This window comes from Lygodium microphyllum, chromosome 7 (assembly GCF_053477565.2).
Source record: "Lygodium microphyllum isolate KBCC chromosome 7, Lygodium_microphyllum_v1.1.10, whole genome shotgun sequence".
In the NCBI taxonomy this organism is placed as follows: Eukaryota; Viridiplantae; Streptophyta; class Polypodiopsida; order Schizaeales; family Lygodiaceae; genus Lygodium; species Lygodium microphyllum.
In genome coordinates, this window is record NC_141141.1 from 108,020,853 (window position 1) to 108,044,192 (window position 23,340).

The 23,340-nt window shown below is 42.2% G+C and overlaps 1 protein-coding gene across 1 annotated transcript; it reads left to right on the top strand.

Moving 5' to 3' along the window:
* Nucleotides 1-271: 271 nt before the first annotated feature.
* Nucleotides 272-22,403, top strand: CARB (carbamoyl phosphate synthetase B). Its single transcript, XM_087681810.1, has 4 exons — nt 272-517; nt 639-2,141; nt 18,931-19,623; nt 19,823-22,403. The coding sequence occupies exons 2-4, from the start codon at nt 663-665 to the stop codon at nt 21,371-21,373; spliced, it is 3,723 nt and encodes a 1,240-aa protein (XP_087537936.1). The 5' UTR covers nt 272-517; nt 639-662; the 3' UTR covers nt 21,374-22,403.
* Nucleotides 22,404-23,340: the final 937 nt, after the last annotated feature.

The following is a 23,340-nucleotide window of genomic DNA, read 5'->3' on the forward strand; positions in this document are numbered from 1 at the left end:
TGATCTTAAGCTGCACATGTAAAAACCTGGGAAAGCAGCCCTTTTTTCACAAAATGGGAAAATGTGCCAGTGAACCTCGGCTGGCCACTGGCTGCAAAACGCAAGGCGCATGCGTGTGACCACACGCAGTGTGAAGATTTTGAGAGCGCACTGTCACGAGGGCAGGAAACTTTTGGGCGTTGAGTCTTTGAGGGGGAAGCAGACCCTAATTGGGGTTGCCGGTAAGCTCACCTGAAAAAAGAAAGCTTGTTTGCATCTCTGGCCGCCATAATCGCTTCCCCTCGCCCTTCCTCCTTCCTATCCTTTCGATTCCTTTCGGTGCTCCACAAACCAGCAGGAAAAAACAAGAGGACTCTCTTTCTGCCTATCAGCTAGAAACACAAAAACAGAGCAGAAACAGAGATCTCTGCCATTCGCGGTAACTGTACAGCATCGGAGTTGGGCTCTCTCGTGTCGCCTGAACAAGAAGGCCAGACATGGTGGGTTTGTAGCACAAGAAGACATTCTTTCTTGGTTGGTGAGTTTTTGCCGTCTCTCTCGACTCGAGAACAAGGCATTTGTCTTATGATTGCTGCTCGTTTTTGTCGTTTGATTCAAATGGAGATCCTAACTTTCGACCTTGCTCCCATCTGCATTAGGTTAAGCTTGTCAGGGGCATAGACATGGGCTATTGCCTTCCTTCCACAACCCTCCATCCTCACACGGGCACTCAATGTGCATCTTCATGCTACTATTCCCAGTCTCAATTTGTCGGCGGCACGAGAATTTCCCATTTTCCTATCCATTTTCTGCAAAATGATAGTTTAGCCAGAATTCGGGGTTCCCATATCACTTGTTGGGGCCGTACCACGTGCTGGAAGAATGCAGGTGGCAGTGCCAACAAAAATGTTAGCCGTGCTTTTTCTGCATTTTTGTCGTCCCTATATCTTAAACGGGTTTCAACATACTGTGCAAATCGGACCTGGAGAATCAATAGCATCTTGGAAGCCACAGAAATATCACATGTGAATGCCGTCGCACAGGATGGAACATTGTTGGCCTGGGACTTGAAGACCCAGGGGTTAAAAGGACAGAAAAGAACAGACCTGAAAAAGATCCTCATCCTTGGTGCCGGACCTATTGTCATCGGGCAAGCATGTGAATTTGATTATTCAGGAACGCAAGCCTGCAAGGCTTTAAAGGAGGAAGGATACGAAGTGGTCCTAATAAATTCTAATCCAGCAACGATAATGACTGATCCAGAAATAGCAGACCGGACTTACATAACACCGATGACGCCTGAGCTGGTTGAGAAAATCTTGGAAAAAGAGCGCCCAGATGCTGTTCTCCCAACAATGGGGGGCCAGACTGCCTTGAACCTTGCAGTAGCTTTGTCTGAAAGAGGTGTACTTGGAAAGTATGACATAGAATTAATTGGAGCAAAGCTAGATACCATAAAGAAAGCAGAGGACAGGGATCTGTTTAAGCAGGCAATGAACCGAATAGGGGTCAAGTCTCCACCATCTGGAATTGCAAATACACTCGATGAGTGTTTCAAGATAGCAGAGAGCATTGGAGAATATCCACTAATCATTCGGCCTGCATTTACACTTGGAGGAACTGGTGGAGGGATAGCATACAATAAAGAGGAGTTTGAAACAATCTGCAAGTCAGGCTTGGCAGCCAGTCTTTGTTCACAAGTCTTGGTGGAAAAATCACTCCTAGGTTGGAAAGAATATGAACTGGAGGTGATGAGGGATCTTGCAGACAATGTTGTGATTATCTGCTCAATTGAAAATATTGATCCCATGGGAGTCCATACAGGAGATTCTATTACAGTTGCTCCTGCACAGACCTTGACTGATAAGGAGTATCAGCGCTTAAGAGACCAAGCAGTTGCAATCATGAGAGAGATTGGAGTTGAATGTGGGGGCTCTAATGTGCAGTTTGCTGTAAACCCAAAGGATGGCGAGGTCATGGTTATTGAGATGAACCCTAGGGTGTCAAGATCGTCAGCTCTAGCATCAAAGGCTACAGGTTTTCCCATTGCAAAAATGGCAGCAAAGTTATCTGTCGGATATACCTTGGACCTCATTCCCAATGACATCACGAAGAAGACGCCTGCAAGTTTTGAGCCATCAATTGACTATGTTGTCACTAAGGTAATCCTTGAACATGGTTGCACAAATAAGAGTAAAGTTCTTTTAGGAGTCTTCTATAAGCAGCTTCTGTGCCTTGTGTGGAGCATTACTTTTCCATCCATACATTATCGATTTTTTGCTTAGCAGGGGGTCCTAAGCGTGACCACCTATTTTGTATCTCACCATGGTTTCAATGCTTGAAGGGTACAGGGATGAAATGGTTTTCTCCACTCTTATGCTACTGTCTAATCATGACAGTGACTCTTTCCTGCAAAGCAGACTTGGTTGATCCAGATTTACAAGTTTGTGTGTAGTCTCTTCTAATGTATCAATTCTGATGGAGGTTTTGACACCATGATATGTATACACCTGACCAGTTAGATCTGGGATCAAACAAAGCACTTTCAAATACTCACGCAAAGTTTGTAATCTGGGCAAAGTATTAGCGGCCTGTACAAGGCATAATTCTAGATGAAAACTGTGGCGTCCTGTTACTTGATAGTCATGTTTGGTAAGCTTGTTTTTTTTCTATATGTTGTGTTGTTGCTAGATATTCATGCTGTATAGGAGTTCCTGTTTCTGGAGATGGATAGCTGTCACTCGAAGTTGGTGTTTCTTCTGAGGTCACATCTAGTGCCCACCCTGTAGTACATAAGCTTATGTAGATGGCTGGCTCCTTATCTGAAAGGCTTCAGTGTTACAAGTCTAAGTAGACACACTTAAGTGTATCATAGGTGCTTCAGTCATTATGACGTTGAATGGTGGGCCTTGGTCAGTCTCTTAGTTTATACAGAATCACGAAGGTTCACTTGCTTGTGACGTGCCCTGCTTTTGCTCTAGCATCCTGTTTTACAGGGTTTTTATTGGAGATTTTGGCATTGTATTACCAGATTGTTCACTGTAATTGCAAATAAGTATGGCAAACAAACTAGCCACCTGACCTCTGAGACCCTACTCTAAAGTAATCCAATTACTCACATGAAAACATTTGGATCAGTTCCAGAAATTAGCCTGAAGATTCAGTATGGAAGTTGTACAGTGTGAGTAAGCTGGATTCCAATTCACAATGGTTGGAAAAGTTGTTCCTCCAAATATCTTGTAAATTATAATAAAACCGAACAATTTGTGTCAGCAGTTGTGCATCATAATTACTCTTGGTGGATGACACTTCTATGCTCCCTTTGTAGCTTTCCATGGTTATGCATGTGTACGATTCAATGGGGCTAATGCAGCAGTACGGGCACTAAATCATACACAGCACCAAAAAGGAATGCTTCTGAACAGTCAGGAGAACTATACCATATTGCTACAAACTGCGAAGTAAACCTACTCTAGAGAGCTATGAATTGCCATGAATTTCAGTACTGGTAGAGTCTGTAATGGAGTTCCTTTCAAGCTTTTTTTCAGTTAGTCATAGTTTTTGCTCTTTCCATTCAGCACACCTGCAGTTGTTGTTGTTCAATGCATCTTCATTGCCACTTTTGCATACAATAACCAGTGTTAGATGTTTCCAGTCAATATCTGAAGTCAGTAGATTCTCACCTTTAAAAAAGCTTGAATGGAAAACGAGATCAGAAATTTTGCCATTCAACCAGCAACCATGATTTTTGCCTCTACACCATATACATTCATGATGGAGGAACAAGCAATGGCCAACTTGGGCCCTTGGGACACATTAACGCCACCTTGGGTGAATAGGACGGTGGGAACTCCGAAATTTGGCAGGGATGCATTCTTACACATTCTTAGTATGGGGGTGCCATCCCCATGTACAAGAGATGGAACAAGCTATTGGGGATGGGATAAGATGGGACAAATAAGTTAGGGATGGATCCTTTTGTGCTCATTCTCCTTCTCTTGTTTCTGCAGCTGTTTGCCTGCCTATTACGCTTGTTGTCTACTCACAATTTGTCACACCCTTTTCCACTTGCCTATCTTTGCTCACCTGCAGCCTCTCTCTCTCACTCACATCCCATCTCAATCTTCAAAGTTCATCTCATGTTGCAAAGTTTTTCTCACCTTCCTATTCACATGGCTTCTTTATGAGGCACTTTGTTGTGGTACAAGGAGACTTGAGAAGTAGATGCTTCGACACGTTCATATTGGGATGAGGTAAGTGCAAATTGCCCAACGAGTGGAGGCCAATCATGTGCTTGGTCATGCAAGCTATGCCCTTATTTGTATTCGAGTGGGGCAAACAAAGTTAGGATCCATTTATTGCATGTGTTGGGATTGGAGTTGCAATCTTGCCCCGTGCCATGCCTAAAAAGAGGAGAGAGCTTCTATACTATGTGGTTGGGTAGAAGGCTCTATTTGCTTCAAGACTTGAGCAAGTGGCCATTGACCCTTCCATGCTTCTAGGAGCATCAATGGCATTTGATGTGTGTAGACCTCCATCCATAACAAGGAGTGTAAGATCCATGCAAAGATATGCTAGGCTTGCAAAGAAAGCCATGCAATGATGAAATGAATGAAGGTATAGACATGTGGGTGCTTAAAGAGTAAAGTTGTGTAACAACCATGTCTCTCGTGGGAGTGGGCCAAGGAAGATTGCTAGAGAGTATTATTGCGTGTATAGAGCCTGTGTGAAGGGAAAAATCACGAATGTGTCAGAAGTGGAGCAGCGGTGGAAGTATAAACATGTGCTGAAATAAACTGCTGAAACACAAGACAAAAAGAGAAAAGAAAGAACACGATACAGATGAGAACTCAGATGTATGCACGGGAAATGGAATCCATATATCTGAACACGAGACAGTCGCATACAACAGTGAGTCACTGGCTGCGTGGGCACTGGCACTGGCTCCTCTCTCCACAGAGTCTGCAGATGGTGAAGATGAAGTGACTGACTGAGGAGGAGCCACTGAGTATAAATAGGCTGAAAAAGTGGGGAGCAATAATGCTGGTCGGACAGCATTTAATGCTGGCCGACTGGTGCATAAAATGCCCCAATGGCATAAAATGCGACACTAGAAAAATACCTAAAATACCTAATAAAAATGCCGAGCCCAGATCAAGCTCAGACTCACACATGAGCTGGCAAATACTCTGCTAACACCCTCTCTCAGATCATGAGTGATCTGATACAATACAATAGTACAATGAAAAGGGATCAGAAACTATATAACATAGAACCACCAAGTAGAACCATGGATACCCAAGGAGTGGGTGATCAAGCCACCACCAAGGTGCCTCGGAGAGAACCTGATGTCGATGTCGATCGTACCAAACACCTGAAAATAGAGAAGATCATAGCATGTCTCTGTGTCCATCACCAATGTCTCGCAGTAGCATACAAGACCATCCTGTCAAAAATGCCTCTGAACATATGTGACCATGGAGTCCCCGCCTTTGGCCAGACCGCCAAAGTGTCCCCTCATGTGAGCTCCAGACGAAAGCCTCCCGCTCTCTGTCAGATAACCAGCTCATCATGAACCTGGATGTCAATCCCAGCTCCAGGATTTGATTCCGCCAGACTGAAGTCGATGCGTCAGGGACGTCCCTCTCTGGAACCTGTGCACCTGTATAAAAATATAGATGAGGCGCGGCTGCCCCATCTGAACACCCGCTCACACTCCCTCTCTGGCACAAGAGAGTCGTGAGGGATGACCTCATCACCACCACTAGAAAGCAGCCGAGAAAGGGGCCACCAAGCCCTTCCCGCGATCCAAAGAAGAGGATCCCTTCCGCGCCTTGGACTTCACCTTGGTCGGAGGATCGGAGTCGGAGTCTGATGAAGGAGAGGACTCATCGGTAGAGTCAGCATCCCGCTTCGTCTTCTGCTCCTTCTTCCTGGAAGTCGCTAACTTCTTGCAGTCCTTCCGCAAATGTCCCTTCTTGCCACAGTGGTAACACTGGGCCTTCGACTTCTTCTTCCCGTCACCCCTCTCTGAAGCTACATAAGCCTCACCTCCATAATGTGCCGGAAGCCGCCCCTGTAATCTCAAGGATGCCTCCTGCTCAAGAAGCATCGAGGTCATATGTGTAAAACTGACAGGAGTCGATGATGTCTGCGCCCGCAAAGCATTGGCCACTCCATCAAACTCCGGGGGGAGCTTGTAGAGGACCGTCTCAACGAGTTGCACAAACCAAGCTTTCATGACAGCACTCCATGTGAGATAATCAAGTCCATGTAACTTATCATCAGTGGAAGTGCACGGAGGAGCCATATGGAGAGGATAAGAAGAGAAGTAGAGAAGAGATGGAATTTAGAGAGGAAACACAGCCAAAACACAAGCACAGACTACAGAAAAAGAGAGTTCATATGCAATAGAACCCAAAATCTGATCAATAGAAGACAAAATCTGCTGCAGAAAGTCAAAAAATCAGTCAAAAACTGCCAAAAACAGCAAAAACGGCCTGAAGGAACAGTCACCCAGCCACGAGAGATGTTGAATCAGCAAAACGCAGGCTGTAAACTGGAGAAAACAGGTAGAAAACTGTCGCCAGCAGCTGCAGATGAAAAACGCAGGCAGCAGAGGGTGCGTAGGCAGCAGAGGGTGCGGAGGCAGCAGGCGATGGCAAAACTGCAAAAAACGCAGGCTGAAAACAGCCCCAAAACAGGTCGCCTGGCTGGGACAGCAGTCGTCTGATCAGCAAGGGTACAAAACAGTCCTGAAATCAGCAATAAAACACAGCAGAAACACAAATCCTGAAAACTGATACTATGTCAGAAGTGGAGCAGCGGTGGAAGCATAAACATGTGCTGAAATAAACTGCTGAAACACAAGACAAAAAGAGAAAAGAAAGAACACGATACAGATGAGAACTCAGATGTATGCACGGGAAATGGAATCCATATATCTGAACACGAGACAGTCGCATACAACAGTGAGTCACTGGCTGCGTGGGCACTGGCACTGGCTCCTCTCTCCACAGAGTCTGCAGATGGTGAAGATGAAGTGACTGACTGAGGAGGAGCCACTGAGTATAAATAGGCTGAAAAAGTGGGGAGCAATAATGCTAGTCGGACAGCATTTAATGCTGGCCGACTAGTGCATAAAATGCCCCAATGGCATAAAATGCGACACTAGAAAAATACCTAAAATACCTAATAAAAATGCCCAGCCCAGATCAAGCTCAGACTCACACATGAGCTGACAAATACTCTGCTAATAGAATGATGATATTGAGGAAGAGGTTTGGGGCCAAGGGTGATGTTTTGAGTAGTTGGTAGCAAAAATGTAAGTACTTGGAGATTGATTGTGCTAGCAAAAGCCTTAGCGTGAGTTAGATGAGGACTATGGGAGGTTTCTCATTGTCTCAATCTTTCATTTACTCTAGTGTGTTAGTCCTCTTAATTTCATTTATTCTAGTGTCATTGTCTCAAGGTTTCACTTATTCTAGTGTGAGGTGGTGGAGAGTAGAGTGCATTTGCAACTTATAACCATAGGTTGTCCACAATGCACACTTATGATAAGTGGAGGGCATTTCATTTTGGCGATGTGGGTAGTTGTGTGGCTAGTTTCAACCATCACCATTCTCTTGGTATTAAGTTGGTGGGTTCATGCATCCTATGCCTATTTTTATGTAGTTCCACACCCATGCTTCCATTTATCCGGAATAGATCATCATTCTAGCTAGCATCATTCTTTGTATCTTCCTTAGTTAGACCTTCTGCCATCAGTTTGACACCCTCATTGATGCACTTTTGCAGTGTGTAGGGCCTGATTGTTTGTCTTCTAATAGCCTAATAGTATCAACTTAATTTATGCACTCAATTGTTTCTCTATCCTCATCCACATTCAAACACATTCATAAACCTTAGAGGTTTGGACCCAATTATATCCACTTTACTAAGTCAAGATATTCGCCCATAGGATAACCCCTCAAATGAAGCTATGACAACTTTCTATTAGAGACTCCTTGACCATTAAGGATCATATCACAAATATGGAGGGGATTTAGAATGAGCTTGTATCCCTAGGTAAACACGTTGCCTTGGAAGACCTAGCTATGACTCTTTTGGAGATCTTTTGTCATTGAAATATAATGTGTTCAATACCAATCTTATCATCTGTATAATTTTGGATACCATCTCATGGAAGGAGTTTTTAATGGTTTTTTAGTAGGATGTGTGACTTCAAGAGGCAGGATCAAGACTCAAGAGAAGTAGGATTTGTTAGTTGAGCCTTTGTAGTTGGCACATCATTGAGGAAAGGACAAAAGAAGAAGAACGGGAAGCTAACTCAATTGAAATTGTCCTCAAACTCTTTGATCTTGACAAAGAGAACAAGCGTATAGGGTTTTCCTAGTGTTCACAATGTGGGAATACCTTGGATTTCTAGAAGAAGTGCTAGAAGTATCCTCATCTTCATCTTGGTGTGGAGTGATGGAGTCTACTTCTACATCCACCTCTACTTTTGGAATTACATATACATTAGTTTTGCTTCACATCCATCAAGTGGATTCCCCTCTCAGCTTGTCTTCAGAGAGGCTCTAGCTTGTGGATAGTGGTGTTATGCATCACATGACTTTGAGATGTGATTGGGTAGGATCTCCATTTCCAAAAGTGTACGATCACTATAAGTGACACACAATGAGTGTCTATTAGAGGTGTGATCATGATGTTTTGCTTTTATAGGATTGTCCTTTGGGTTCTGTAGCAAAAGTCCTTCATGTTTTGAAACTTGCCTTTCATCTCGTTGTCTTCTGAAACTAGCCTTTCTTTTTGCATAGGGTGGTAAAACTTGATTAAGCACTTAATTACAACAATTAATAGTTGAGCATAAACTGAATGCACAATTTACCTTAATAATATTGGACATTGGACTTCTTGTTGGCCCCAAAATTGACGCCCCTTTCGGTATTTCCTTAACTTTGATTGCTAATGGAATGAGTACAACCTGAGATTCCACAATCTCCTTTGTTGTTCCAAAAGCCCTTTACTGTAATAACAATTAGCAAGCAATTCGGCTATTTGCCCCTTGACTTTTCATCCATGATTTGCACAATTGGAACCACAAACTGACTAAATGTTGCCCCAATTTACAATGAATGGCTTGGCATCTGAATTCCTTGACAATTACACAAATTTCAAGTGCTGAGTTCAGTGTACGATACCTTCTCCCATCAGCATAGGTCTCAAGGTGGTTGTCAAACCCTAATTTTTGTAGAAATTTAGGGTTTACAGTAGAAATCCTTGTGTTATCCACCAAATTTGGCTAAGATCTACTCCAAGTGGCTAAGAAATGCAGATAAATTTTGAGAAATTAGTGGAGAAGGAGAGAGAAAGCCAAGATGAGAGAAATTTGATTTTCTTTGCGAGAAAACCCTAAAATCTACATGATGCCTGCTCCAGCTTGCATTTAGTGCAATCACCTACTGCTAGGTGCCTCCAAAATGATGTCACTTGATTAGCAATGCTATTGCCAATCCTTGGAAGGTGTCTCCCTCCTATCCCTTGCTTGCTAAGGCCCCTAGATTGTTGTCTTTTGTAGCAAATTGCCGTTCTCTGAGTAGAAAATGGACCAGTAGCTCCCTTCCTCCCTCCCTCTCTCTCTCTCTCTCTCTCCCCTTCAAGCTGTAAACTATTTGAATGGCCGAGATCCAGCCCCCAAAAACGTTTTCTTAGTTTGCATGGGTATTTTTGCCAAGTGGCAATCTTCTAAACACATTTTCAGCATTATCTAGCCATTTAATTAATTTTCAGAATTAAATAATCCTGAAAATTAATTTCAGCCCTTTTGACCTTGCCCAAAATTAATATGCCTATCCATAATTAAATTAGCCAGGCCATGTGCAACTTGGAGTGGTTCCCAACCTGTGTTGACTCTTAGACTGACATTAATTAATTAACTAATGCTAGTCCCTAGTGCTACCATTGGCTCTTATTGGCCAAATAACTGTTCAAGGGTCAAAATCGACACCAACTGAACCCCAAAGCCCAACTGATATAACTTATCACAACTTTTGCCTTTGACACCCACTGCATTTTCGAGGTCCTTAGTCTATTACCATGAAATGACTTCCATGTGCATCATTGTGCTAAACACCCTTGCACATTTGATTAATAACTTAATCAAATGTTATCGGCAAGATTGAAGCATCTTAAAATTTCATGGCCCCATGACATCTTCCATGGGCTTACTTGTCTTGGAACATGTGTTGTCTTTACAAAGCAATCCATTTTTGTTGAGGATGCTACCTCAAGAGCCATACTTTGAACAAGTCTTTAGAAGCTTGGGCTTCATTAGCTCTATTCCCCTTCTCTTATGCAAGGCCCTCCTTTGGTATCTTGCCATTTGCCTTCCCATTTGGTTATTGTTTGTGTTAGATGTTTCTAACCCATCTCCCACCATCTCCTTTGGTGGTTTCCTCAAACCCTCTATTCCTATAGTAATAAAAAAATAAACATTAACCTAAATGCACACTTTACCTTAATAATCTTGGACAGTTGACACCCTATTGGCCCTAAACTTGGCCCCCCCTTTTGGTATTTCTTTAACTTTATTGACTAATGGATTGGGCACAAGCCGAGATTTCATAATCTCCTTGACTGATCCAAAAGACCCTTGCTGTAGATGCAATCAGCACACAAATTGGGCGAATTGCCCCTTTGAATTTCACTTAGGACTTGCTCTAATTGCACCCCAATTGGCCAAATGCTGCCCCAAATTTACAATGGATGGGTTGGCATGTGAACTCCTTGATAGTTTTACAAATTTTAGGTGCTGAATTCAGTGTATGATGCCTTCTACTGACAGCATGGGTCTCAAGGTGGTTGCTTAATCCTAATTTCTGCAAAAATGTAGGGTTTACAACAGAAATTCTCTTACTGTCCACCAAATTTGGCTGAGATTTGCTCCAAATGATTGGAAAATGCCGAGATCTTTTGAGAATTGATCGGAGAAGGTGTGAGAATGCTAGAGGGAGAGAAATTCAGAGTTTTCCATGCGGGAAAACCCCTAAATCTGCCAATAGCCTGCCCTGATCAGCATTAAATGCTGTCACGTGTTGCCTAGAGCCTCCAAATCTGCTGTTGCTTGTCGCCAGCAGCTCCTGATGCCAGAAATGCTATCACTTGCAGCTCCTCGCCTTGTGGCCATTGTCTATGGCCTCCGACTGCTGAAAACAAGCTTGAATTTTGATCAACAGCACCTACTCTCTCTCTCCCAGGCTGAAAACTGTTTGAATGGATGAAACTGGGGCCTGAAAACGTTTTCTTAGTTTGCATGGATATGTTTGCTAGGTGGTAGCCTTTTGAACCCAATTTTCAGCATTATCCAGTTATTTAAAAAAATTCAGAATTATGTAATTCAGAAAATCAATTTCATCCCTTCTAACCTTGCCGAAAATTAAATGTGCCCATCCATAATTTAATTGGCTAGGCCATTTGCAACTTTGATAGCAAATGACCACCAAAGCCCAGCTGGCATAACTTATCACAAATTTGCCTTCAACATTTATTACATCTTCGAGGTCCTTGGCTTGTTACCATGAAATAATTGCCATGTGCATCACATGCACTAAATATTTGATTAGTAACTTAATCAAATGTTACTAGCAAGATTAAAGTATCTCAAAATTTCACGTCCCTGTGACAATTTTCTAGGATCACAAGGAGCTCTTTCAGGGATACACAATATATTAGAGCTTTTACATTATGCAATGGTTTTTTTCCCTCTTCTCTAAGCAACCCTTCCTTATCGCTAGCATACTTATTCGGTGCTCTTTATTTCCTAATGTCTTTTTTTTGGCATGAGTGCTTTTTGATTCCTTCGATATTTTTTCATTATCATCTTTTGGTTAGATCAGGGATGTGGCTCATCCATTTCCCATTTTGTACCTTTGGTATGACTAGTTTGAGTACTCTTCCCTCCCATTAGCATGCTTTAGGCATATCTAGTAGCAGGTTTTCATCTAGAGAGGGGATCATGCTACTTGGTTAAACATCTATATCAAGGAATTGCACGTGGTCCAGTCTTCCATTGAATTTTCCGTCAGAAGTGGAGCAACGGTGGAAGCCAGCTCATGTGTGAGTCTGAGCTTGATCTGGGCTGGGCATTTTTATTAGGTATTTTAGGTATTTTCTGGTGTGGCATTTTATGCCAGTGGAGCATTTTATGCACCAGTCGGCCAGCATTAATGCTGTCTGACCAGCATTTATTGCTCCCCACTTTTCAGCCTATTTATACTCATTGGCTCCTCCTCAGTCAGTATCATCTTCACCATCTGCAGACTCTGTGGAGAGAGGAGCCAGTGCCAGTGCCCACGCAGCCAGTGACTCACTGTTGTATGCGACTGTCTCGTGTTCAGATATATGGATTCCATTTCCCGTGCATACATCTGAGTTCTCATCTGTATCGTGTTCTTTTCTTTTCTCTTTTTGTCTTGTGTTTTAGCAGTTTATTTCAGCACATGTTTATGCTTCCACCGCTGCTCCACTTCTGACATGTCTGAGCTCGATTTGGGTTGGGCATTTTTATTAGGTATTTTAGGTATTTTTTGGTGTGGCATTTTATGCCAGTGGAGCATTTTATGCACTAGTCGGCCAGCATTAATGCTGTCCGACCAGCATTTATTGCTCCCCACTTTTCAGCCTATTTATACTCAGTGGCTCCTCCTCAGTCAGCATCATCTTCACCATCTGCAGACTCTGTGGAGAGAGGAGCCAGTACCAGTGCCCACGCAGCCAGTGACTCACTGTTGTATGCGACTGTCTCGTGTTCAGATATATGGATTCCATTTCCCGTGCATACATCTGAGTTATCATCTGTATCGTGTTCTTTTCTTTTCTCTTTTTGTCTTGTGTTTTAGCAGTTTATTTCAGCACATGTTTATGCTTCCACCGCTGCTCCACTTCTGACATGGTATCAGTTTTCAGGATCTGTGTTTCTGCTGTGTTTTATTGCCGATTTCAAGACTGTTTTCCCCTTTTTTGATCAGGCGACTGCTGCTCTATATAGGCGACCTATTTGACCTGCGTTTTCTGCAGTTTTGCCATCGCCTGCTGCCTACGCACCTCTTGCTGCCTGCGTTTTCCATCAGCAGTTGCTTGCGACAGATTTCTAACTGTTTTTTTGCAGTTTACAGCCTGCGTTTTTGCTGATTCAGCATCTCTCGTGCTTGGATGACTGTTACTTCAGGCCGTTTTTGTTGTTTTTGGCAGTTTTTGACTGATTTTTTGACTTTCTACAGTAGATTTTGTCTTCTATTGATCAGATTTTGGTGAACTCTCATTTTCTGCAGTCTGTGCTTGTGTTTTGGCTGTGTTTCCTCTCTCAATTCCATCTCTTCTTTACTTCTCTTCTTATCCTCTCCATATGGCTCCTCCATGCACTTCCACTAATGATAAGTTACATGGACCTGATTATCTCACATGGAGTGCTATCATGAAAGCTTGGTTTGTGCAGAACCGGTTATGGTACATCGTCTGTGGAGCTATTCCTCAACCTCTCCGTCCTTTTCCTCTTTCTGAAGACTTTGATGAGGACAACCATGAGGAAGCGGTGCTCACATGGGACTCGGACAATGCCCGTGCTTACTCGGCATTGCTTCGGTGTATTTCTAAAGCGGTCTTACCGGTGGTTACCTCCTGTAGGACATCTCCTGAAGTATAGCAGAAGTTGCAGCAGATGTACGAGGCACCTTCCACCATGCGGGCAGTCACACTTTATGGCCAGCTTCAGCAGATGAAGTTTGAGCCGAAAGATACTATTCAGTCTTTTCTTCTTTGTGTTACGCAGGTACAAGACCAGCTTCGGCACATGCAGTCTGCTCTTTCCGAGGTGCATCTCGTCGGGACGGTCCTCTACAAGCTCCCCTCAGAGTTTGATGGAGTGGCCAATGCTTTGCGGGCGCAGACATCATCGACTCCTGTCAGTTTTACACACATAGTCTAAGTCGCGTGGTAAGTCGCACAACAAGTCTCGTGGAAGAAATGCTAATGTGACATGTCATCATTGCGGCAAGAAGGGTCACATACACCCACAGTGTCATGAGTTGCGCAATGAATGGTGCAAAGAGAAGGGGAAAGACAAAGTACATGAAAAGCCCTCTGATTGCAACATTATGCCTACGAAATCCAATGTGAAAATCGAGGAGATAAATTTCATATAGAATGATGACTCCGATGGGGAGTACATACTTGTAGCTAGTTCTTGTGATGCTACGCCATTGATCGAGGTTCACTCTATGTATGTGTAGTACTGGCTTTTGGATTTTGGTGCTTCATTTCATGTTACACCATGCCATGAGTGGTTCCATTCCTACTGCACCATCTCTAGTTCAGTCTGCTTGGGTCATGACAGGTCGCTTGCTATTGTTAGCATTGGGGATGTACGGGTGCAGTTCTCTATTGACAATACTTTTTTGTTACAGGATGTACGTCATGTACATGCGCTTACACGCAGTCTTATGTCTACAAGGCAGCTTGACTAGAAGATCACGCGTCGTAGACTTGTGCTTGCTAGAGGTGCTAAGGCTGGTAGTCTCTATCCTCTTGTAGTTGATGGGTCTAGTGGTGGTGATGAGGTCATCCCAAAGTGTCCCCTCATGTGAGCTCCAGACGAAAGCCACCCGCTCTCTGTCAAGTAACCGGCTCATCATGAACGTGGATGTCAATCCCAGCTTTAGGATTTGTACCTGCCAGACTTCGATTGATGTGTCAGGGATATTCCTCTTTGGATCCTGTGCATCTGTATAGAAATATAGATGAGGTGCGGCTGTCCCATCTCACCACCCTCTCATACTCCCTCTCTGGCACTGGAGAGTTGTGAGGGATGACCTCATCACCACCACTAGAAAGCAGTTGAGGAAGGGGCCACTAAGCCCTTTCTACGAATGGAAGAAGAGGATCCCTTCCGCACCTTGGACTTCGCCTTGGCCGAAGGATCAAAATCGAATCTAAGGCAGATGAGGACTCGTCGAAGAAGTCTGCATCCCGCTTCGTATTCTGCTCCTTTTTCTTCCTGGAAGCCGCTAACTCTTTGCAGTCCTTTCTTAAATGACCTTTCTTGCCATAGTGGTAACACTGGGCCTTCGACTTCTTAGTCTTCGAGCCCCTTTATGAAGTTGCAAGAGCCTCACCTGAACCTCCATATAGTGTATCATCAGTGGATGTGCATGGAGCAGCCATCTGTAGAGGTTTTAGAAGAGAAGTAGAGAAAATACGGTATTTGGAGAGGGAACACATCCAAACCACGAGCATAGACTGCAAAAAACAAGAGTTCACATACAGTATAACCCAAAATCTGATCAAATGAAGCCAAAATCTGCTGCACAAAGTCAAAAAATCAGCAGCAAAAACGGTCCATTCTGCTAGTTGCCCAACCCAAAATAGTGCTGAAAACAGCAAAATGCAGGCTGCACACTGCATAAACAGGTGTAGGGTACTGTCGCCAGCAACTTGATGATGAAAACACAGGCAGCAGGAGGTGTTGGACAGCAGGCGATGGCAAATCTGCAGAAAACGCAGGTCAAACAGGTCGCCTGTTTAGAGCAGCAGCCGCCTGATCAGCAAAGGGGAAAACAGTCCTGAAATCAGCAATAAAACACAGCAAAAACACAAATCCTGAAAATTGATACCATGTCAAGAGTGGTGAAGCAATGGAAGCATAAACATGTGCTGAAATAAACTGCTGAACACAAGACAAAGGAAAAGAAAGAGATAACACAATACAGATGAGAACTCAGATGTATGCTCGGGAAATGGGATCCATATACCAAACATGAGATAATACAGATACAATGTGAGTCACCGGCTGTGGAGGCACCGACACCTACATCCCTCTCTCCAAGAACTGTCCAGTGATGAATGAATGAATGAGGAGGGAGCCTGACAATAAATAGGGCAAATAAATGCCAAAAACATGATTGGTCGGCCAGCATTTAAAGCATTAAATGCTGGCCTACTGGCTGCAAATAATGCCAAATCCCCATAAACACTGACAAATAAAATGCCTAAATAATCTATATGTTTCCAGCCTGCTGAACCACAAGTCCAGACTCAACCATGAACTGACTAATCTACTAACACCCGGATGCTCCAAAAATGCAGTCATCCCTTGTTGAACATTGTTGCATTGCTTGTGTAGGGCCTTTTGTAGCTATCACTTGCTGACTCAACCATGAACTGACTAATCTACTAACACCCGGATGCTCCAAAAATGCAGTCATCCCTTGTTGAACATTGTTGCATTGCTTGTGTAGGGCCTTTTGTAGCTATCACTTGCTGTTTGGGCTGCAATGGTTGACTAGGATCACCTCTTGCTGGTTGGCGATGGCTGCAACATCTCCTCTTGTTGCTACACCCCCTTAGAATGACTCTCCTCTCTTAGCCTCCAACTATCCTTCTCTCACTTGCATGGGCAGGTTTGCCAAGTGGCAGCCTTCCTAATTCATTTTCTAGCAATTTTGAGCATTATTAAACGAATTTTCAAAATATTAATTCTGAACATCAATTGAATAATTATTTCTTGCTCAGAAAAATAATCTAACCAGCCAACAATTAGATCGTCAAGGGAATACTAAATTTACCTTGTAGCAAGGTGCTAGATCAAATCTAATATTCAATTTAGGTCAACTAGTAGGATAAGTAGCTTGGAGAGCATTGTACTTTTGGGGCTGGAGGCCACTTACTCCGTACAGTCAACTCACTCTTTGTTCATAGAAAGTGGCAACTACTTCCATGGTCTTAAGAATCATCATCACCCAGCCAGCTAAGCACCTTCATAAGAGTGCTGCAGACCTGTGTTCAGTCCAAGCACCTTGTGTTTTGATTAGGGTGGGCATTATACCTGAGCAAGGCAGTCTGCTTACAGCCATTTGATGGGTTAGAACTTGTGGGAGGGATGATGAACAAATGGGAAGTCCAAGGTTGAAACATGTAAGATTTACAAGATGAAGCTCAAAGATGGATAGCTAGGCAACCAAGGCAAGGTGTCAACACCACAAATAGGTAGTGATGAAATATCACCTACAATGATTGTATCCTTAGATGTATGGAGATTGCTACGAGGATGTGAAAATTTGATGCTTTGCTTATATTTAATTGACATTTGATCGAAGAATTAATCAAATGTGCAATTAAAAGATGCACATGTGTTGCACATGTGAGGTGCAAGCTACTTTTTCACAGTTGAAGGCCAAAGGACCCTGTGAAAAAGATGGGTGTCAAAGGCAAAAGTTGTAACAACACCATTCCCCTAGAACAAGTTGATCATGAGTTCTATTGTGAGTCTAGTCTATCAACTAATGTTCTTAAGAACTCCAGAAGTTACATGACTAATTGGGTTTATCGATCCATTAGGGAAGTGTCCACCCACTTTTCATCAATTGAGGCTTTCAACTAATGTTCTTAAGAACTCGAGAAGTTACATGACTAATCGAGTTTATCCATCCATTGGGGAAGTGTCCAGCCACTTTTCATCAATGGGGGCTTGTTGTTGCTATGCAACCATGTATTGACAAAGTGTATTAGACCTTGGACATGATTGAAAAGTTTGAAGAGTTGGTGTTTGAGTGTGAGGAATATAAGATATTTGATCTTTGTGCTGAGAGATGGAATGCAAAGACCACATCTTTACATGCAAGAGCTTTTGTTTTGGACCTTGAGTTTCGGCTTGAGTCGAGTAAATGATGTTGAGGTGTAAGTTCCTAGCTCAACTTTTTGACTACAAGTGCTTTCAAGGCTCTTATGGCTGTGAGGATGTATAGGAGGACCACTTCAAGGTTGGGTCAGCCTTGTGGTGGGAGGATTTTGGGTTAGATGGGCTAGAATTGCACTAGTTGGCTGTCCACATTGTGAATATGGCTGTGGGGATGCTTAGGAGGACCAGTTGAAGGTTGGAGCAGTCCTATGGTGGGGGAATTTTAGGTTAGAAAGGCTAGAATTCCAGCAGTCAGCTATCTGCACTTTTAAGTGATGCTGTGAGTTCTTGTTTTGAGCAATCGTGAAGCTTCTACAACCATATTACCTCAAAGAAGAGGAATTGCCTTGGAGTGGAAAAGGTGAATGATTTTGTCTCTGTTAGTGCTAACTTTAGAATGCTATGAAAAATTGTCATAGCACAATGGGTGGTGGAGAAGGGGGGAGGAGTATGCTCATGTGATGGAGGCGGCTACTCGGACTTGTGATCATGAGGCCAATAGTGTATTGTGGATGTTGATCCTCTTCAGACAACAATGCTACTGCTGCATTTTATTTTGATAGTGATGATGATGCTTTAGAGACTTGAGCCTGGAGGTCTTAGTCATGATTGATGCTCTTGTCATCATTTTGTGTATTGCTTTGTGGCAGGCTGCAACCTAGCTGCCTATCATCATGACTTTTCTCAGAAGTTACTATTTACTTTTTGTCTCTAGTTTTGGACTCTCGACTATTGATGACACATGTCCACTTTTTGGTAATACGCCTGTCATAATCTATATGATTTGAACTTTTGGGCAGCAACTATATTTGCCATTTGAACCGTGGACGTTGCAATTTGGTACATATTTGTTTGTCTCATGTTCATTATGTGATATTTTGATAAATTTCAATGAGAATTGATGTTCCAAAGCTTAAAATGTGTTTATTTATGTATTTACTTCTTATGATATGGCAATCTAATGAGCTGAAAACTGTTTTTCAGTTAAAAATGCATTGTGGTTCCCTGGTATTGGTAGTCTGCCCGTCCCCCGTCCCGTGTGTCTAAACTTGTGATATAACAGATTATTATTAGAAGCAGCTCTGACATTGTATTTTTCTGCAGATTCCTTGATTTGCATTTGAAAAGTTTCGAGGCTCTCAACCAGTTCTAACAATGTTGAAACTTGTGATATAACAGATTATTATCAGAAGCAGCTCTGACATTGTATTTTTCTGCAGATTCCTCGATTTGCATTTGAAAAATTTCCAGGCTCTCAACCAGTTCTAACAACCCAAATGAAATCTGTTGGTGAGGCGATGGCAATGGGGCGCACATTTCAGGAATCTTTTCAAAAGGCTGTAAGGTCTTTGGAAACTGGTCATTACGGATGGGGTTGTGAGAAAGTGAAAGAGCTGGACTGGGAATGGGAACAAATAAAATACAGTTTAAGGGTCCCAAATCCAGATAGGATGTATGCAATATATGCAGCTATGAAGAAAGGGATGACACAAGAAGAAGTGCACGATTTGACCTATATTGATCCTTGGTTTCTCTCACAATTAGGTGAACTACTTGATGTGGAACGATTTCTATCTCAAACAAATCTGACTGAATTGACCAAAGAAGATCTCTATGAGCTCAAAAGGAGAGGTTTTAGTGATAGGCAAATTGCTTATGCCACTGGGTCATCAGAAAGGGATGTGAGGGCCCACCGTATAGCTTTTGGTGTGCTTCCTGCATACAAGCGTGTTGACACATGTGCTGCAGAGTTTGAAGCCAATACACCCTATATGTACTCTTCCTATGATGAAGAATGTGAGGCGTTTCCAAACAACAAGAAGAAAGTGCTCATACTTGGAGGTGGTCCAAATCGCATTGGCCAGGGCATTGAGTTTGACTATTGCTGCTGCCATGCATGTTTTGCTCTTCAGGTATACATTATATGGCAGAGGTATACTTGGGAAATATAACTTTTTAAAATAGGTCTTTGTAACTTTGCAAATATTCAACTTAGCAGTTTTAAAGATAATTATGCTTCATCACCTTTCTTGGTGGTACGTGTGATGCATTTTTTGTGTGTTCAGTCATCACTAAGCTGGGTTCTAATTTTGATAATTTTACAATGCCTAGGGTGCTGGATACGAAACAATCATGATGAATTCCAACCCAGAAACAGTCTCTACTGATTATGATACGAGTGACAGGCTTTACTTTGAGCCTCTTACGACTGAGGATGTTCTGAATATTATTGATTTGGAGAAGCCAGATGGAATCATAATGCAATTTGGAGGGCAGACACCATTGAAGTTAGCAGTGCCTATACAGAATTATCTGGACGAGTTCAAGCCTGAAGCTGCCAGTGGTAGTGGGTTGGTTAAGATCTGGGGAACATCTCCTGATTCCATTGATGCTGCTGAGGATAGAAAAAGATTCAACTTGATTCTTGATGAGCTTGGGATCAAACAACCTCCTGGTGGGATTGCAAGGAGTGAGGAGGATGCTCTTTCTATTGCTGACAAAGTAGGATTTCCTGTTGTAGTACGACCATCATATGTCCTTGGTGGACGTGCCATGGAGATTGTGTACTCTGCCGAGAAACTAAAATCATATCTTGATACAGCCGTAGAAGTAGATCCTGAGAGGCCTGTACTTGTGGACAGGTATCTCTCTGATGCTAGTGAGATAGATGTGGACTCTCTGGCTGATGGAGATGGTAATGTTGTTATTGGAGGTATTATGGAGCATATTGAGCAAGCTGGTGTACACTCGGGTGATTCGGCATGTTCCTTACCTACCACAACAGTGAGTTCACGAGCTCTGAATGTTATTAGAAAATGGACCTCAGAGTTGGCCCGGAAATTAAAGGTGTTGGGGTTGATGAACTGTCAGTATGCTATAACATCATCTGACGAGGTATATATTCTAGAGGCAAATCCTAGGGCTTCTCGAACAGTGCCGTTTGTGTCAAAAGCGATTGGGCGGCCATTAGCAAAATATGCAGCTCTTCTCATGTCTGGCTTATCAGTCCATGATATAGGCTTTACGGAGGAGATTATCCCAAATCACGTCTCAGTGAAAGAAGCTGTTCTCCCTTTCGATAAGTTCCAAGGATGTGACGTGTTACTTGGTCCTGAAATGCGCAGCACAGGAGAGGTTATGGGAATTGATTATGATTTTGCTATGGCCTATGCCAAAGCACAAATCGCAGCAAATCAGAAGCTGCCTCTTTCTGGAACTGTATTCATCAGTATGAATGATCTGACCAAATCAAAAGTGTTGCCTATTGCTCAGGGTTTTGTTGACATGGGTTTCAATATTCTTGCAACTGCAGGTACTGCCATTTTTCTGAAATCAAAAGGGGTAAACGTTGAGACTGTGTTGAAGCTCCATGAAGGTCGCCCACATGCTGGAGACATGCTTGCAAATGGTCAGATTCAGCTAGTTGTTATTACTAGTTCTGGTGATGTTTTAGATCAAAAGGATGGGAGACAGATTCGCCGTATGGCACTTGGATACAAGGTGCCTATCATAACCACAATAGCTGGAGCATCAGCAACCCTTGAAGCCATAAAGGGTTTAAAGCAGTGTCCTGTCAACATGATAGCATTGCAAGAGTTTTTTGATGTTGAGACCAAAGAGTCCGTTGAAGGTAAAGCAGAAGAGCCTGCTTCAGTCGGCTGACTTTCAGCATGAATGGTTTGAAAGTAGTATCTTTTGGTTTCTTTAAGATGGTCAATGTGCTTTTTGCTGGGATCTGGAGAATGTTTGCAGAAAGATCCTAGGAAATATATGTGCTCCAAGCCTACTTTGAGTTTTGATCTTTCACGTCCAGCACTTTGTCATTGATGACACTCTCAAAAATATATCAACTTTCTCCAGCAAGGTAGAAAATGGGCTAATACAGACTAATGCAAAATACAATCCACATCAAGACTAATGCAAGCAAAATACCATCCGCATCTTGCAGTTACTAAGCATGGTACAAAGAGCAGACCTGAAGTATGGTTTGGTCGTCATGTGAACCCGGTGAGATGGTATCAACAGGAATAGCAGTTGCTCTAAATTGATGCCTGAATGTCCAACTAGTGCAAGGAAATTTTGATAGTATCCAAAGTCTAAAGGCCTTCTTGACAGGATTTGGAAAGTTTTGATTGTTTCCATCTTGAAAATGAAGGGTTTTAGTACCTGTAGTAGCTGGTAAGGTGGCTAGTGTAACAGAGCTAAGTTGCGTAATGCATTATGGAGGTGATGGAGTTGTGGCTGATCCTTCGACACTTTTTTGCGAGCATCATATTGCCTGATATTGATGATACAATCTATCGTGGGTCCATTCATAATTCATTGGATACATGCTTCATGGTAGTAAGAAAACTTTCCTTTTTATACTCATGGTTGAATCAATCAAGACCGGGTTGCTTAACCCACTTGTTCAATTTCATAACCTTTATATAGAACTAAACTGCTGGAGAGCCTAGTAACTCAGAATATAATGATTTCAAAGAGCATCCTAGCATTGATGGAGAGTCCATTCTTTAGGGATTTGGTTACTATGGGCTGCCAGTTTTTAAATCTTGCATAGGGTTGACATAATGTGATTCATCCCGTCTGAAATAGGAAGTGCTCCAATCTGCTACGATATGCCTTAGTGTTTCAGAAAACTGAAGGGGTGAATGTTGTGAGGATGTAAAATTTTAATGCTTAGTAATCAAATGTGCCAATGTGCCTTGTACATTTGAGATGCAAGTTAATTATTTTAAAATGTGGGACCTAGGATCATGAGATATCAATTGGTGCCAAAAGTAGAAGTGGTAATAAGTTATAAGTAAAAAAGGTAGTGAGTTATGCTTTAAATGTACTAGGTGGTACATGAGATAAGAACTTGGCATAGCACATTTAATTAGCCATTAATGCGAGTAGTGATATTGAGAAAGGATATTGATTAATTAATTAATTATTTTTAGACTAATGAGTGATGATTATTTGGGTGATAAATTCGACTAGCCAATTGAATTGTTGATTAATTATATATAAAGCCATAAATAAAATTTTAATCAATTTTTAAAAGTATTTTAATAAAAGTGGATAACATTTGAAAAATTTTAGAAGTTATTACTTGGATCTTAAGCAAAACTTATCCATGTAAGTGGGAAATATGTTTTTGAGGTTGGGAGTGTGAAGTGATTATTCTAGTCTAGAAAATGTTGAGAGAAGGTTGTTATGTTGTAATAATGCAGGTTGTTTTTAGCTAGTAGAAGATCCAAGAGTTGGTGACATGTCTAGAATAGACTACAGTAGTAGGTGATAGTAGTTTGAGGGCAATTTTAACAAAGTAATATTATATTTAGGATATTTCATTAGTGGATATGACTTTCATGGTGGTGATTGTTTTTTTTTTTAATTTTTTTCAATGGAAGTTTGAATTTTTTCTCTTTAGCATTCTCCCTAATTCTCTATATTATTTTTATTCTTTCTTAACAATTTTTAACAAAATTAGCCATTGGAGGTAGAGATTTAGGTTGATCTTTATTGTAAGTTCTGGATGTTATTACAGAAATTAGAGTTTGACAATCATTTGAGTAAGAATGCTTAGAAATTGTAAGCATAGAGATTTGAATTTCATTTATTGAAATTGAGTCTCAATTTCAGAG

Bases quoted from the DNA above. Each gene is read 5' to 3' on its own strand.
- CARB (XM_087681810.1), top strand. From the start codon at position 663: ATGGGCTATTGCCTTCCTTCCACAACCCTCCATCCTCACACGGGCACT. The intron at 2,142-18,930 runs GTAATCCTTGAA...ATTTTTCTGCAG, and splicing joins TTGACTATGTTGTCACTAAG to ATTCCTCGATTTGCATTTGA. The intron at 19,624-19,822 runs GTATACATTATA...TACAATGCCTAG, and splicing joins ATGCATGTTTTGCTCTTCAG to GGTGCTGGATACGAAACAAT.